Source organism: Homarus americanus, unplaced genomic scaffold (assembly GCF_018991925.1).
Source record: "Homarus americanus isolate GMGI-L3 unplaced genomic scaffold, GMGI_Hamer_2.0 scaffold38393, whole genome shotgun sequence".
In the NCBI taxonomy this organism is placed as follows: domain Eukaryota; kingdom Metazoa; phylum Arthropoda; class Malacostraca; order Decapoda; family Nephropidae; genus Homarus; species Homarus americanus.
Window position 1 is genome coordinate 1 of NW_024719307.1, and position 18,771 is coordinate 18,771.

At 34.8% G+C, this 18,771-nt stretch overlaps 1 protein-coding gene across 23 annotated transcripts in view; it reads right to left on the bottom strand.

The window, feature by feature from the left end:
- Window positions 1–3,056: 3,056 nt before the first annotated feature.
- Window positions 3,057–18,771, bottom strand: part of LOC121859966 (calcium-dependent secretion activator-like) — a 381,073-nt gene continuing 365,358 nt past the window's right edge. For all 23 annotated transcript variants that reach the window (XM_042356936.1, XM_042356930.1, XM_042356924.1 and 20 more), the window contains 2 exons: window positions 13,634–13,742; window positions 3,057–10,432 (listed from right to left, as the gene is read on the bottom strand). In XM_042356936.1, the coding sequence (XP_042212870.1) occupies window positions 10,322–10,432; window positions 13,634–13,742 (220 nt within the window). In that variant the 3' untranslated portion in view covers window positions 3,057–10,321. The remainder of the gene's footprint in view (window positions 10,433–13,633; window positions 13,743–18,771) is intronic.

The window sequence follows — 18,771 nt, forward strand, 5'->3', positions numbered from 1 at the left end:
AAAGGCAAGTGCTCAGTCACACTGTATCCATTCATCATTATTTATTACTTTTACTGTACTGTATCCATTCCTCATTATTTATTTCATTGTAGATTTTCTATTTATTTTTTTTTTGTAAATTCTGAAAAAAAAATTTTTTAATTTTTATTTATTTATTTTATTTTTTATCTATGTCGGACTTACGACCATTCAGACTTACGACCTGGATTTGGGTCTCAGAGACCATCACCAACCCTCCAGCTGACAACAAATTCGCTGCCCTACAGGATGCTCTGAAGATGCGATACCAGCGGCCCCACACCAGTTTCCTGCAAGACCTAACCTGTCTCTCCCTCGGCAACTCAATGCCTGCACGCCTCTGGGACGAGATGCGTAGACTAAACTCCCGCCACACAGACAGGCTTCCTGACACTATCCTGCGCCAGCTTCACACTCAGAAGCTCCCTGCAGAAGTTCGTCTTGTCCTCTCAATATTGGACTATTCTACTACCTCGGCGACCTATGCAGCCACGGCAGACAAAGTATTCCACGAATACACTGCTGTGCGCCATGCTTCCGCGAACAATTCAGCGGCCACACTCTCACTTTCCTTCAGTCTCGTCAACCTGATCAGCGCTCCCCAGACAACCAACACCTCACAAGACATGAGGGACCTGCTACTGTCCCTACACCGAAGGTTGGACACCCTTGAGCAGCTCTGCTCCTCCAAGCCTGCAGCTGCTCCTGTTCCTGCCCCACGCACTACGTCCTACCGACCCCAACACACCCGTCCTGCCTCAGACCCAGCCCCCAGCACAGTGTATCTACCCCCTGTTGGTACCATCAATATTTTGGTGCTAATGCTAGACGCTGTGAGGTTCCCTGCAATCACACGACGAAGCGACATCGACGGAGACTGGTAGGCGTCATAACCTCCGACACTATCAAGCAGCACATCACACGCCTTGCTTCTGACCTTGACCACTTCACTCCTGCTGCCCGTCACAACCTACTACAAACACTACGACAGGCAGTAGTTACATTCAAGGCTACTGCCCCATGCCAGCCTCCCCATCGCCCTGAACACATTCATCCCACACCTCTGCCGCCAGTTTGCCCACCATTGCCACTTACAGCACAACCTCGCCCACAACATTTCTGGGTACCCTCTTTTCATCCTCAGGTACCTACTGCTCCTGCAGCCGGCCCTATGGACCCAGACACCCCACCCGGCGCCCCTGCGCACTGTGCACCTGCCGCGAGAAAAGCACCACATTCCTCGCCAGTACAAACTTCTCTTATCCACAACCCTCCTTCTCCCACAGATTGCGTGTCTCTAGACAGAGTTGTCTCCCGTAACGGCCGGCTCATCCACACATCTGCTTGTTATGTCTCACTTGTGGGATACAACCCTGCCGACAACAAGTCTCCTGCTGTGCCCGGAGGGGAGGGGGAGTATTGTAGCGGATACTCTTCTCTACAACTACAACTGCCATTTGTCGCTGACCAGCCGATCCCTTGTCAAGTTTCCCAGCCAAAGCCTCTTGGTCTTACAGAGCGGGATCGGGTACTAGCAACGTCTACCTCCTCCTATATAAAGTTCCCAGCCACGCCGTGACAACCCTTCTACCTGAGCCCCGCAACACCCTCTCGCTACTCCACGCTCCCGAACCAACAAGACCTCTCAACAGGCTCCTCACCAGCCAGCTCCCTCAGCAAGCTCCTAACCACGCAACAACTTCCCAGCACCAAACTGCACTGTACATTCAAAAGATTTATACACTGATCCCTCGGTTAACGAGTTACCTTCCATAAGATTCTTAACTTCGGTTAACGAGCAATCCCTCGATTAACGAGTTTTTTAAGAGCCAACCTCAACATGTTTTCGCTTGCATTTGGCGGTCCACCAGCTGTAGTATTAGTCCGCCATTACAGTAATCGGTTTTAGGGCTTAAATTCCTTACTATTTTAGTAAATATCAAGAAGTTTATACTAATCAATAATTTTAAAAGTTTTATATAAAATTTTTTTAGTCATTTTAACAATTATATATTGAACATAATTGAGGTAGAAAAAGCTAGTTTTTTGCGCGCCAATCAGCCTGTCGACACACCATACAGGCGTCAGTCTTTCTGTGTTTTCAGTAGAGGTAACATCTTGCTTCAGACTCTCTTCAACTAAATGCTTTTTTTCTGTGTTTCCAAGCAAATTATTGGTCGTTTGAAAATTATTTTACATGTTGACAATATATAATGCAGTGCGGTGTTGATTTAAAGAAAATAATCTTGAATTACACCAAGAGAACTAAAATTTTATGGGTGAAATGACACCATGGGGTGACTTTTCTTCCACCCCAATGCCTTCTCTTCTCCCTTCTCCTCCACCACCATTCTAATTCCCATCATCATCATCATCATCCAGGAGCCTTCTACATACACACCTCAAAGTAAGTGTACTTTACTACCTTTTTTGTTGATGTTAGGCAATTTTCGGTGAGCTGGAACCAATTACCCAAAAACCCATTGAAACAATGGTTTCGGTTAACGAGCAACCTTCTAGAACGAATTGTGCCCGTTAACCGAGGGACCACTGTATAAGAAAACCACCATAAAGAGTTTCCTTTCTCCAACCCATCCTGAGTGTGAGACAACATCATGAAACCCAACACACTCAGCATGTAAACTTTGTGATAAACCTTTAAAGCATACACTTGAACATTATATTATTGAATGTGGCACTGTCAAAGAATTCAGGCCACCTGGCTTATTGTATCATGAACTTTGTAATTACTACATTGAATCGGGGGTGCTTGAGGACCAACACTGGAGCAGGTTCAGGTACATTCAGGAGCCGATGCATGCCCAGTACTCAGTGCATAACAGAGACGTGACCGATCGCCCAAACGGCTAACAAGCCGATCATTTGGTGAAGAGGATAAAAGTAAAAAAAAATTATCCCAAATTTGCTGACACGACAACCCCCGTGTATTCTGCTTGTAGACTGCCATGGGTAGAAATGGCTAGAATGACCAGTCTGTTACATGAAGTTTAAAATTTAGATGTAAAGAAAGATAGCCATGGACTTGTTTTGTTTATTATTTCTATAGTCAACATTTAAAATAATTTCACAATAACACAAATACTAAAACAATGCTATCTCATAGTTATGTACTTATTGCAATAACAGGTTCAAAGAAGACTGTTGCAAGAGATCCTGGAAATTGTATATAATCACAGACTTTAAGGTTTTTGCTGTATCCCAACAAGGATCAGTTTTCATTTTGATACAGTGGTAAAATGAGCCTTGTTGAACTTAAAGTCTCTGATCAAGTTACAAGTACAACTGTGAACAGATATATTTCCTTTGTCACTTACTTAACAACAATGAAAGATTCTCAGCGCATGTTGAATGTTGAACATTATACTGTATATGAAAATGATGATTCACTTTCATTATGGTAATATGAACAGCCTTGAATTATCACTGAGGATAACATGTAGGATTTGTATAGTAAATAATGAAGAACTTTGCCAAGAGCTAGACAGAAATTTTTTTTAAGGCATCATACATATGTAAAATAGAGGAAGTAAAGGCTTTTTTCATTCATTATGCACTTTGCATTTGTCATGTGGCATAATCTTGTCAATTTTAATTAATATGGCACTAAGTAACTTCAGTACTTAGGTTAGTTTACAAAACAGACTTAATAATTATGCATTCCCTTGTATAAATTTTTTTTCTTCAAATTTTCAGTTTCTTTTTTAATTTACTGTAATTCAATATAAAAACTACTAAAGAACAATAAATGTGTTAAAAAATATGTTGATGTGTAACATGTTTGATCATCCTATGTTATTAACCATTACGGCATCTGTCAAAGTAACTGCACATACTGTAGTATCCTTAACCATTGCAGTATCTGTCAAAGTAACTGCATATACAGTAGTATCATTTAAATTTGACTCTTATATTCATAAATATAAGAGAAATGTAACTGAACACATATTGATCAAACTCCTAAAATGGGTTATTGACAAAACTTTAAGTTAGTAACAAACTTTAAGTTATTGAATCAGCTCTGGAATAATTGTAAAATGTCATAAAAAATATTTTCAGTTGCCTATATTGTCATTTTTAACAACAGAAGGACAAGAGCTTCCTTATACAGTAGTACAGGGAATTAAGTAATATTGTACTTATCATTACTTTAGTTATTAATTAGGAGTTATTTCACAGTATAGGTTATGATTTCTATCAAACTTAAAATTTGATACAGTATAGGAGAATATTATGAATGGAAAGTTGAAGAATTACTTCATAGTACAGTACACAGGTATTAGTTTTATTGTTAAAGTGTGTACAATACAAAACACACCACACAACTTAATTTTGCCATGAATATTTAGAAAATTATGATCTTTACATGCTTCAAAAATATTTTGTTCATCACTCACATAAATTTTACATCTAACCAATAAATTAAAATTTAAACTTTATATATTTTTATACCAAGAAACTTTTTTTTATCCAAATATTAAAGAAATTTTTTACCAAACTAGTTTACCAATATTTTTTTGAGTTTCTACACCTAATAATAATAGAACTCATCCCTCTGTCAGTGAAGCTAACCCAAACTCTTGTAGAGGACGCTCATAATAACAATTATTTTATTATTTGTCTTTCCACCTTTTACTTGACAAGGTCTGCCTGTAAGGATTTTGGAATACATGATGCTTTGCACTTAAAGATAATGGTTGAACAAGTGGGGGATAGCTTACCAATGTTTCATAGGATAAAAATGTCTTTATAAAATACAGTATCAGTATGAGCATATACATAAAATTTATATAAAACTCAGATTACTGTAGTACAAACCATGATAACTGATTATTGTACTGGAAGGACTTGATGTATATAACCATATGAGATATAAGCCAGCAGTTTCCAGTAATGGCTACCAATTTCACACATAGTAAAACTTCTTAGTTTTTTTCATTTATACCTTAAGTAAGAAAATAAAAAGGTATATTTACCAGAGGAATACATTTATCTACCTCCCTTCTCTTTGAGTTTTGTAGATTAAGGACAACAAATTAAGGTAAGACATGGAGTGAGAAGGCAATGGCTGTGGCATCAAGAAGTTTATGTTGTAACAATGTCCTAATAGAATATTAACTTCCCATAGTTTCACTCTGAGTAACTTACTACATACAGAATCGTATGCAGTACCATTTAATCCAAGTTAGCATATGTTTAGAAGTCAACAATTATTCCTTATGATTTAGTAGAAGAATTCTTAATACAGCACATTAAAGACAAAGTCTGAGAAATTGTTCTCTTAAATACCAATCTCTGACACACAAGATTCAGGTTGCATATAATGATGTCATTCCTTGGCACACCTCTCTATCATGATGTTAGACCTTGATACACCTCTCTATCATGATGTGTTTCAAGGTTAACTTCTGGGCAGCAGAAACTGGTGATTTGTGTTAGTGTGTTAGCAGGTAAGCACCAAGCAGCCAGCATTATGAAAGTTAAATTGTATTGAAAAACAGTAACATTGTTAAGGAACAGTACTATAGTGATATATGAAGTGTTCAGTAAATATAATTTTCACTTTGAGGGGGCATAAAAATCCAGTTGTTTCATGTAATAACTCCACTGTTTAGAAACTGTAAATAACAAGATGGAGAAGGTTCACATAATTAAAACATCTGATAATTTCATGCATTTTCTTGCTAGTCAAGCTTATAATCATATGCTTAAAGCAAAATTTAAAATGGAGTAAGCACAGAGTTTAATGTCAGGATGCTGAAGCTCTCCAGGAGGAAAACTATACTGTATATTGTGTTCAACTTAGAATCACACATTTCCTCCTGCCAGTTACTGTGTGTTTGTTTAAAAGTAAATTAAATTTGTTCATACTTGGTATACAGTATATCTAAATTTACTTCCTGATATATTATCAGCTTATTTTTGTTATTTTATGACTTTTGAAAAGCACCTGATGGATTATTATATTCTTGGAGAAAAACAATAAAAAAGACATTATCTTGTAAAAGTGAAGTAGAGGTAAAAATGTTCTCTAACAAAACTTTGTCTCAGTAGTATTAAGAGGATTACGTGATTTTGCACAAGATCATACAGTGATCTATACACATGAATGTCCTCCTCAGTTGCTTTAAGTATGATACAATGTGTTAGCTATTAGGTATTCAGCTTCCAAAATATTTGTCATTTTCCACACGCTTAGTTATATTGAAAGATATTTGTGTATGGTTTAGTGGTTACTTTAAGATATGAATTAGATATACAGTATAGATAATAAATAGATATACATAGATAATAAAAAATGCTTTATGCTAAGTAATAGGTTTCATATGATTTATAGCGGATGAAGAAGTGCATTAGAAGGATGAAGAGGACATCAACAGTAGGTGGGTGGACATTCCAGTGTCCAGCTGTGTTAATACTGATGACACTTTTCACTTTCACTCATGGCAAGTTTCACACATCATTGTAATTAGAATTTCAAATTTAGGAGCAGATGAGGTTATTTTGTCAAGTTGTAGCATAAGCCCTTGCAATCCAAATATCATTACAATTTATACATAGTCAATCTCAAAACAAAGTCACCCCAGCTAATAAATATAATAATATTTAAGAACCTTTCATTCATATGTCATAACAGAACAGTGTTTGTAAGTAAAATTATTTAACCTGACATTACACAGTTCAATGGTCCACATAGTAAGTTAAACTTTGCATTCATAAATACTTCTTTTTCCTTGAGAAATTATAAAATTGAGAGAATAATCCTGAAATCTTATAACCGAACCTGGACTCAGAGGCTTGTGTACAGTTTTAATAACCAAAGTCTATGGGTTGGAAACTTAGGTACCTTGGAATAATTAGTTATATATCTTCCAATACAACCATTGCTCTTAAAGATGGGGGTAATAAAAGTGACAACTTCCATTGAAGGATGGAAAGTATTACATCACACTAGCCAGGTACTTCATGATTCCAAATTGGCTTGGTTACAAATCACCATAATCAGGTAAATTCCTCAGTCCCAACCTACCTCACAGCCACCCTCCCTATGAGAGAAGTGAGGGTAACTTTTGCCATTCAATCTTGCAATTATAAAATGGAATACCAGGATCAATCCTTCATTTATAACCTAATGCATAGCTCAGCCAAGTACAGTAATGTATTTTGAAGCCAGCTAGATATGGGAAAGAAGAAGGTTAGTGCAACTACACAATCCAGAAGTGGGGTAACTCTAATGATAAAAGGAACTATCTTTCCCTAGTTCCCTGTATCACACAGCTGTTAACCAGGCAGTAACTAATATGAGACATCATCAATGCTTGGGTTCCCCTGAAGATAAATGAAAAAAGTAGTTCTATTTACTTCACACTCTGATCAATGGTTAAAAAAACATTGATTAATAAATCTGTAGATCCCAGGTCAAAATAACTAAACTTGAGACTGAGAATATGATGAAAGCCATTCCCAGTTTCCCAACCAAGGAAACAATCCTGTGAGCTCAATAAACTACAAGTACTTGTTATATGCAGAGACAAGAATCTGTTCTAAACTCATACTTGACACTTGAGAGAAGACTCGGGAGACAACACAATTGTCCTTTCATATATCATGAGACTGAGTTCTTCACACTGACCACATTGAACCTTACAAGAAGAAAAGTCTCCTGGGGTATTGAAACAGAATGTAGTGAGCCAACTTAAGTCTGAAAGCAAAACAACTTGCTTGTGGAAACTCATATGAGATTCATAGGAAATTGGCTCATGTATTCAACTAAAAGCTAGAAACAAACCAGAGAAAGGAGAAGTCTAGATGATGGGAGGAAAAAACTATCCTACCTAAAAGCGTAAAATATTCACCATTCTTGACACATTCTGCCGGAGTGAAACAAGTTTTAACTGACGGGGGTTACCATCAGGTGCTGCTGTGTAGAAAATAGAGATATCCATTTTGAGGATATTTAAATTAAAATAGACTACATCCAGGCAGTTGGCAAGCCTGAATCCAACTGTTCCAATGATATAGTGCAGGGTTGTGTTGGTCCCACAGACAAATATATCAGCTTATTTTCAACTGGAACAATATAAAATTTAAACACTCAGATGGCATTCAGTTGTCAAAAGCGATACAGACAAGCAAGGAGGATCCTATCATGCAGTTTGAAAAAAAAATTATACATGTTGATAATGATTTGTGACTAAGCCAAATGAGTCACAGAGTTGCCTTTCATACTACATTTCTAATGGCGATGGCTGTAACAAGAAGGGTTTTAATAAATTCTTATGTCAGTTACAACGATCAAAGTCACATGTTTTGAGTTTTCAACCAGTAAATTTTGGGAATATGAAGTAATTTGATAGAGCCAAGCATTGGTTATAGCATTTAATAATAAAAAATAACATACCACACAACCCTAATACTTGTAACTGAACTAAAACTAGTGGACCTCAATGAACTGTGTTAATTGTGACATGATACTGTAAAGTTACACTAAAAAAAATATAACTTGCAGCTCTTTATGAACACTGCTACAGTTGCCTTAACCGTGTGTATTTAACAATGTTTTTCCATCTTGATTCATAATAATATTACCTGGAGCTGTACTTATCATTGTCACTAACTCTGAACTTTCACAGCATGGAAAATAAACTTTATATATATTTTCAATCTCAATGTATATTTTTAAATCTACGTTACAAAAAAAAAATATCTGATTTATAACAACCAACTAAAAAATGTCAATGACTTCCATATTCCTCTCCATACCCACTCACATTTCTCACATATTTCGTTTTAGAATCAATCAAGTTTTAGACATTTTCTTTTGTAATAACAGTACTATAGATCTATTTTACATTACTATAAAACAGTTTTGAAAATTTAGCATCTGTTAATAAAGCTTTTAAACTTAAGAGGGTGGTATATAAACAATGACTACATATCTCAATTACTGTAAATACATTCTCACACCAGTTCCATATGAAAGAAATTCAGTGTAAATACAATATTTCTACTTACTTTTTTTTCCAATTAGAAATTCATGGACTATTTCTAGGAGAGATTGTGTGATTGCTGGAGGAAGAAAACAGAAATGAGAAGCCACATTAGCTGGCTCTTACTGAACTGTTTGTTGTGAATTTTTTTATATTTATTTCTTCCATTACTAATTGGCCAAAAATAAAATCATTTATTGGTGTAAAAAGAATAATATGAAATATTTAATACATTCAATGTATATTTTAAGTACTGTACCTACTATAAATTTTTAAAGCTTAAAATTGAGTGGTTATCTGAGTGCAAACAAAAGAACAATGCCATGTGCACCATAAAAAGTACCAATTTACATAACAATCATACTTTACAATCTTTATTGTCATATCTTTGTCAGCTGTCAATGTCTTTAATTCTTAACCTTGAATTACTAAGCATTGACAATATTTATTTGAACTAGCTCAATAGGATTAATTATCAATATGAAAAAATGACCTAGCACCTTGAAGCCTACACAAAAATTTGCCTTTTAGGACCATTAAAATGAATAAAATTCTCCTTGTAATAGCACAATAGCTGTAACTTTCGGTAGGACATCTTTAAACTTCGATCTAGCATACAGTACTGAAAGCCCAACGGTACCATGGCATTGTTACACTGTTTTATCAATGTGTCATGAACTGTAGGTTCATCAGATGAAAGTGTATTATCTAAGTACAGCTCACAGTTTATGGATGAGTATGCCATATAGTTCCTTCATATTAATTAATTGTTAATATTGTACACCCAGTTAAAAATTTCTTTATAAAGTACCCATTACAGTGTATAAATATTAATTTTTTTTACTTAAGTGAACAAAAATATCATAAGCTGAAGTGGCAACATATTGGCTTACAAGCACTTGTGTTATAATTGGTTTGTATTTTGATCTGTTTCAGATATGTTATTTTGGATGTATTATGCATCAAACTTTATACAGTATTTCTTCTCTATGAATTATTGTATCCACCCACACAACTTCCTTTCCAAAACCACTATTCAGAGAGTTTCCTCTATAACAATCACTATACAAGATAGAGAGTTTCCTTATGCTTATGAAATGCCATATCTGTATTTCATTTTTGTATTGTTTCTATGCAAGATTTTCTAAATAACCCCCAGGTAAAGCCTTTTGAAGAAAGAAGGAATCAGTCGAGAAAATCTTTCAATTTAAATTAGTATGCAGTGAATCACTTTAACATACAGAGTTTTCTTACTGAGTTCAAACAATCCATTGTAGAAGAAGTCATCAACATGTTTAAAAAAATCCTCCACCTCCAAATTTTCCAGTAATCCCTCCAATACCTTTACTAAGACCACCAAACACATTGCCCACCTTCCCTGCAACATTTCCAGCAACATTTGAAACCTGAAATGAGAAAAAATGGATATACAGTAGTTCAATTGTTACATTAATGTCAGAAATGAGGACATGAAATTCCATGAAAAAAAATCAGTGCTATCTGATATATGTTACTTAAATAATAGAGGTAAGTTGTACCTGTATTAAAAAAACAAAAACATTATTTGATGTTACCACCATCCATGCAAACTTATAGTGTGCATTATGGATTAAATTCATTAGGCCTTATGTCGGCAAGGGTATGATTTTAGCATGTATAATGCAACATATAAAGTAAAAGCATTATGATACTTGTTTTTATGAATCTTAATTGAAAAATAATATGAAATATCATATCAACATTCATAAACCGAGTCCAAACCCCCCTTGCATGATAAAACTGGACACTTGTGGTGGTGGTAAGGTGATGGTGGTAAGGTAGTGTTGAGATGGGTTGGAGTGTGGGAGGCATACTGGTGCTGGGGAAAAACGGGGAGGGGTTATGTCTAATGTCATGTATGGTTGCCCCCTGTAATTAGTAGTTTGTTTTAGATTGATACACATATTGTCACAAATGATTCATGTCAATCGCCATTCTTAGAGGAATATACCATAATTATATATTATGGATGTGCTAATTAAAAAAAATATTGCAAATGTACCTGCTATGTGCTAGCTGGCACATCAATGCACACATACCTGTACTACATTTTCGTAAATGCTACCAAACATTATATCAATCTGGCTGTAGGACATGTGACTGTAATATAGTTCTACTGTATCAATCTGTGAATAATATGTAGAGAAGCCCATAAATAACACATAGACATTGTGATATTGTGTTGGCAACAATATTCTATAGGAAGTTGCCAACAACCTATCCCTATATCTCACGTACAGTATAATAAGAGCTCAGTTTGTGTGAAATGTCGGTTCTTTTATTCTCATTAAATTACACATACAATGTCATCACAGCTCAAGTCATGTCTTCGCTTACTATCACCAAATATATTTGACCTGATGATTCCTAATCATGACGGCACAACAGTCATGCCCGACTTAGCTTTTACCCACACAGTTACCCAGCACTTGAAGACCATCTGTCTCTGTAGCATATTACTATTGCAGTGTCAAATTGCATCAGCTCTTACAATTACACTATTGTTTATACATTTAATATGACCAACCATATTGTGCTGACATAAAACACACACTTACTGTATAAAGAAAAGTTATCCCCATAAAAAGGCTCTCACTCCACCAAGTTTTAATGGAAATAGAGTGTGATGCCCTGCTGTATACTGTGTAGCTACAAAATCCGTAAGAACAAGGCTAGAATTATGACCTTAGTGACAAGTGTACAGTATATACTGATGCTAGTAACAAAAAATATACATCCATATGCTGTACTATTTACACATTTCAAATTTTTGTACCATTCTGAATAGAGTACAGGTTGTACCTCTCTAGTCCAGCAACCTCGGGACCTGACCGGTGCTGGACCATGGAAAATCACCCTTTTCCTGGATAGATAGTGACTTGTGCTTATGCTTGGAAGCACTAGCACCACTTTCTCTGCATCATGGTCTCTTTGAAGACATATTGAAGGGTTAAATGTCGTATAGTAGCTTCTCAAATTTCGCGAGTTTTTAATTCTTAACGTATTTTATTGGAACACAAAAAAATAAATAAATAAAAATTTTGACGGCGGAAACTTGTATTTCGACGGGTTTGAACGGCCCGCCAACGTGCAGACGACGTGCATAATCGTGTAAACAGCGTCATTTCTCTTATGTACAAAAGATTCATTATTGTTTATTACTGAATGTCTTTTTTATTGAATTAATGTTTATGTGTGCAAAATGAACAATACAATTTATTAATAATACGTAGAATATTAAAACACACGAGGAAATGACACAGCATTGTTTTCGTTGATTACAAAACCAGTGACTGACTGGTTTTACATATAAAACTGAGGAAAATAAGACCTTGGTTGTAGCTGTAGTAAAACTAATATGTTGTTTTAAGTAATGTTCTTTAATGTTAATAAATGGAACAATAGAAGTAGCTAACGATAATGGTAAAGAAAAAAAGAGAGATCGCGTATGTAAGTGAGCATGCGCACACGTGAAAACATATCGTCGTTACTTTACATAAGAATATGAAAGCAACACTTATTTACTGCTCATATATATTGAAGGGTTAAATGTTGTACTCTGTAGAGAGAGAGAGAGAGAGAGAGAGAGAGAGAGAGCAGCCGAACTGCCGGATGTAAACAAACCTTAATTTCCCGCGGCTTTGTTTTTTTTTTTTTAAGGGGATTAGCCCACCCGGGCATAGGTCACTGACCCACATTGGGGCCTGAGGAGCAAAAATTTAATACTCCTGTATTAATAATAATAATTCAGATAAGTTTAAAAAAAGAAAAAAGAAAAAAAAGCTGCCTATCTACCAATTGGACAAACTAAAATCGTTCCGGACCACGGGAGTTTCCAGACCACAGAATGCTGGACTAGAGAGGTACAACCTGTACTATCATTTTCCTGCTAAGTGTAATTTTTTTTTTTATTTTAGCCCATGAAAGTTTTGCAAAAATCAGGAATTAATACAACATTCAGTCTCTAGTGCAGCGATTTTCAACCAATGTGACGCGGCATATTAGTGTGCCGCGAAGCATCCGTAGGTGTGCCACGGGAGTTTAAATAGCATTTGGATAGCATTTAAAAAAATAGCATTTAGATACGTTTTGACATTACTGGTACTTTTATGGAGTGCATTAAACTCCTTTTTTTCAATGATGCAATAAATAAACATATGTGTTGTTCATTAAAAGCCCAAATGGCAGTTTCAAATTCTCTCATTAATTCCATAGTGTAGATCCGCCAATCAAATCTATCCTTAAATACTGATAGTGTGCCTCAGCCATTTTAGTGCCTGGCTCACTGTGCCGTGAGATGTAAAAGGTTGAAAATCACTGCTCTAGTGTATGTAGAACTCAGAGGTTACACTGTATGTTGACACATAAAGCAGCCAGTACAGTATGTGGTATTGCTAATGTATTTGTGTGAATTTATTTATGTTAGCTGCATACAGAGCAAAGTTATAATAACATCAAGTACTGTATATGTTCTATGATCAAAATATCATTACACAATATACATGAGTTGCACTACTTCAGAAATAAAATTAAGATAAATATGAATGTAAAGAAAATAAGCAAGTTACCTTGGTCACATAGTTGGCAGGATCATCACCCAAGGTCTGGCTAAGTTGAGCTGTAACCTTTGGCTTCTTCTCTGCCATATCATCTTCAATGCCTGTCTCTGGGTAGTCCCTAAAATTGTAGTTATGAATTAGTATTTAAAAACCAAAACTTAAGTAAACAATAAACTGTTATCTAAGAAATACATAAAAAAACAAAACATGTACAGTATAAGTAGAATAATAAGAAAAACAACAAAAATATATCAGAAATCATCAGTGAAGATCTTGGTTACTTCATATTTTTTTCTCTTTACATCGTAACAAAATGACATTCTGTCCGACAGACATGACTTTTATAGATGACTGTTACATAAATTCTTCACAATATTTTATCGTGACAACACAAATAGAGCCAATTTAAATGGGTAACTTACTGCATTGATCTTGAGGCTAACTGTTGCATATTACCTGCTGTGGTATACAATATTGTCATAAATTTATGTATTGTACACTTGCCACAAAAAGTTCTTGAACTGCTGGGCACAACAGATTTCAGAATAAGCACTATGGCTCGTATTATCTCAGAATGGTTGGTATACCTGGTTGCAAAGTGACTCTCAATAATTTGTAATAATATATGTGGCTCATCTTTATAGTACAGGTATTTACAGATGAAAAAAAGTAATTTAATTTCTAATAAAACTTCCTTGGAGCAAAGTTCTGATTTTTCGTTCATTTTGTCATATTGTATGATTCTTAGAGCGTTCGAGAACTTTTTGTGGCGAGTGTAAAACAAAAGACAGTGTTTTGGAAATCATGGAGCAAAAATAATTAAGTATTAACAACTTTTAACAACACTTATTTTCTGATAATATTCTATATAAAAAAGTTACAGTAGTGTGCTTATTATGATCATTATATATACTGTACTGTACTACTTAATAAATTATAAATACCATTTCTTCCATTTAACTTGGTTTTAGGGAACTTGACTCTAAAAATGCCATTTTTTTTTCTAAAAACCAGTTTTTGTGATAAAGGCCAGAATGTAATGTCTAGCTTTGTACCTGCATATGTATATACCCTGAAGAATCCTCAAAGCCAAGTTAAATGGAAGTGTTTACAACCTAGCAGCTCTCATGAGTCCCAAGACTTTGCAATATAGTAGAGTATTGTCTATATATACAAGGGTTCCCCAACTTACGAACACTCACCGATACAAATGGGGTAAAACTTTAAATTTACATTATTTTATTTACCTGATGACTTATTTTTTACTTTCATTTCTTCTTTTCTCTAAAATTAAGTGATTTTTGATGTACCCCTGTACAGTATATAAGGACTTAGGCCATGATATAATGGGATTTTAAACATTGCTCTTTAAGTACGGTTTGCACATACAGTGATCCCTCGATTAACGAAATTTCGGTTAACGAATTACCTTCCATAAGAATATTCAATTCGGTTAACGAAAAAAATTTGGTTAACGAATTCCTTACGAATTTTTCCCAACATGTTTTCGCCTGCTCACCAGCTGTAGTATTAGTCCGCCAATACAGTAATCGGTTATAGGGCTTAAATTCGTTACCATGTGAGTAAATATCAAGAAGGTTGTACTATTCAATAATTTTCCAAGTCTTATACTGTATTAAAATTTTTAGTAATTTTAACAATTATTTAACATAATTGAAGTACTACAGGGAACTAGTTTTTAGCGTGCCAAACAGCCACTTGACTTACCCAGAATGGCGTCAGTTTGTGTCTGCTCAGTGGAGGAAGCATCTTGCTTGAGACTCTCTTGAACATAAACTATTTTTACGTTTTTACAGTATAATTATGGGTCATTCTGAAATTTATTTTACATATTGACAATATATAATGCAGTGCAGTGTTGATTTAACGAACATAATTTTAAATTACACCAAGTGAACTTAAAATTTTATGGGTGAAATGGCGGCATGAAGCATGGGGTGACTTCTCTTCCATCCCACTGCCTTCTCTTCTCCCTTCTCCTCCACCCCCACTTCTAATTCCCATCATCATCATCATCATCAACCAGGAGCCTTCTACATGCACACCTCAAAGTAAGTGTACTTTACTGCATTTATTTTTAGTTTGTATGTAATTTTCGGTGAGCTGGAACCAATTACCCAAAATCCCATTGAAACAATGGTTTCGGTTAACAAAATTTTCAGTTAACGAACGACCTTCTGGAACGAATTGTGTACGTTAACTGAGGGACCACTGTAGCATGTGTTCCGACTTACGTACAATTCCAACTTAAGAATGTCCTCAGGAACAGTACCCGTTCGTAACCCGGGGACTATATATATATATATATATAGTATATATATATATATATATATATATATATATATATATATATATATATATATATATATATATATATATATATATATATATATATATATATATATATATATATATATCAGAAGGCAATATCAGATTCATCATAGTTTAAATAGATACAGTACAGTAAAGTACAGGTATAAAAATTTTAGTATTACACCAAAAAAATTATAAGGTATTTAATAAGAAAATCAAGTAAGTTTATTACAACTGCACAGCCCATGCATGGTCTCTTACCACCTGTACTACACAACTAATACTGTACAGTAAAAAAAAATCATGATCCTTATTAAACATACAGTAAAGTGTATAACAGGAGGAAGAATATAATATCTATACAATAATTCATAAAAAATCTCATGTATTTAAAAGGGCAAAGCTATTACAGGCTAGTGTATTAATTATCCGTATCTTTGTCTCTTAAATTTTAAAAATCTCCAAACTTTGGCTATTTTTAACTGAGTAGTTCAAATGCAACCCATTTGTTTTAAAGGAATGTGCCTGATTAGTTTGTGGACAGGTTGTGTTAGTGGGAACCCACAACAAACCAGTTTGTTAATAGCTGCCATTCTTCTCCAGCCTTCTACATTTAATATTCTTTTTCAGAAGTCAGTACAGTATCTTACTAGTATGATACAAGAATATACAGTATTACCTCTTTACACTGAACTTCTGTATACCGTACTGAAATTCGCTATACAGTAAACTGTACAGTATATGAAACCACTCCTCAGATTTCTGTATACTTTTCTATTCTGAACAAATTCACTATACAGTACCTGTACAGTATACCAAACTCTCTTCTGAACCTCTCCTCAAATATCTCAAATACTCATATATAATGCTGTAATACAGTACTGTACAATGCTCTAATGTGATTAAGAAACAAATAAAATATAATATAAAAGTATAAAATAAGAAAAATGAGGAGTGGAACATTAATTGCGTGTGAACCTTCACTGGTTATATGGAAAGCCTTTAAAGGTTGCCAGCAATTTCATATGGTTTATGGGATACAAATATCAGATTTTTTTTCCTGTATTTGTGAATGAGAAATTTTTATACCTGTATAACAATATATTTTAAATTTTTTTGTATAAATTATTTTTTCAAGTATCATTATTCATAGAATAAAGGTATGTACTGTACTATACATATCAATAGCATTAGTTAATAAATCTCGGTACAGTAATACTGTACACTGCTTTAACTGACTAATTACTGCATTGGTTGGCACAGAACACCATAAATTCTGGTACAGTATATTGAAATTTTACCACGGCAGTACATTATCCCCCTCTTACCCAAAAAATGATGGCGCTTTCATCAATGCCAGTTGGAGGGCTGGAAGTTCATTTATTATAACTCAGACTAATGGCATCGGACTAAAGAATGGTCTTAGACTTAATGACTAAGCATTTACTCCACAAGCAGACCTGTATATGTACAAACATACCCCTTAAAATGTGGTCTCATTATAAATGTTCATCCTTCTGGAGAAAATTTCTGATACAGTACCTGTATAAAACAATTGAACAGTTCTGCATCACACCACACAACAAATAACACTCTTATTTGAAGCACTCTGATGACTGCTCAGTACAGTATATCAATGCAGCAGCATGAACACTTCTCACAGATTTTTTTTTTTCCACAGTGGTACTAACTCTTTATTAACTTATTTTTACCCATAGTGTCAAGAAAAAGGCTTAGAAGTGATAATACTGGTAATGATGCCAAGCAGTAAAGGAAAAGTATCAGTATGGATGTAAAACTGCAGGTTATAAGGTATGTGGAGGCAAGTGAGTGTCAGGTTGATATTGGTATTTGCATTTTACTGAATATGAGGTAGAGTCTGTTGGGGATGCGGCTGAAGATCAGTGTGTGTTACGAGAGACAGCAGACAGTGGTCAATCTTACACATGACTCAACTGAATATGCTGGGAGTTGGTAAATTATTGCCTATTGCATCAAAAGCTTGACTTCTTTTTTCTTTTCCTTTTTTCATTACTCTACTGTCTTCTCTAACTTTGAAAAATGTCAATAAAGTACTCTTTCACCTCAAAACTTTTGTCTAAATCAAATATCATATAATACTATGTGCATTACAACCTTACTCTGAAATACAAGAAAAGCTATACGTAATGTAGTTTTCTTCTCAACAATATTTGTTTTTTGTTTTTTTTATCTTATGGCATTTCACTATAGTACCCTCCAAAAAAATGGTTCACAATCACAACAAAACTCTCATAAAAGATCTAATATCCATTCTACTGTAATCTTACAAAGATTTCAATATCAGAGAAAAAGACCATGAACAATCTACCAACACATTCACTGATGTGATGATGTGGCCCAACTATTGTAGTAACCAAGACATTTGTCTGGGCTATTACTGTTATAAAAGACAGACACAAGTGGGCAGACCTTAGTCAACAGATCAGTTGCTGCACAGAGCACACACAACTTGGCTACCCTCTTCACTTGCATTTCAAAAATTTTCTTAAGCCTGTGATCTTCCTCCTTTACAATGGGAAGATAGAAACCCTTGGCTTACACCTACCTAGCTGAAATATATTGCACTTGAGGCACACATTCCTCTACTAAGATTCTGAATCTGTTCTTGGTATGTGTATGTAAATGTCAGTAAGTATCTGTGCATGTATGTATGTGTGTGTGTGTGTGTGTGTGTGTGTGTGTGTGTGTGTGTGTGTGTGTATGTATGTATGTATGTACAGTAAGTATGTATGTATGTATGTATGTATGTATGTATGTATGTATGTATGTAT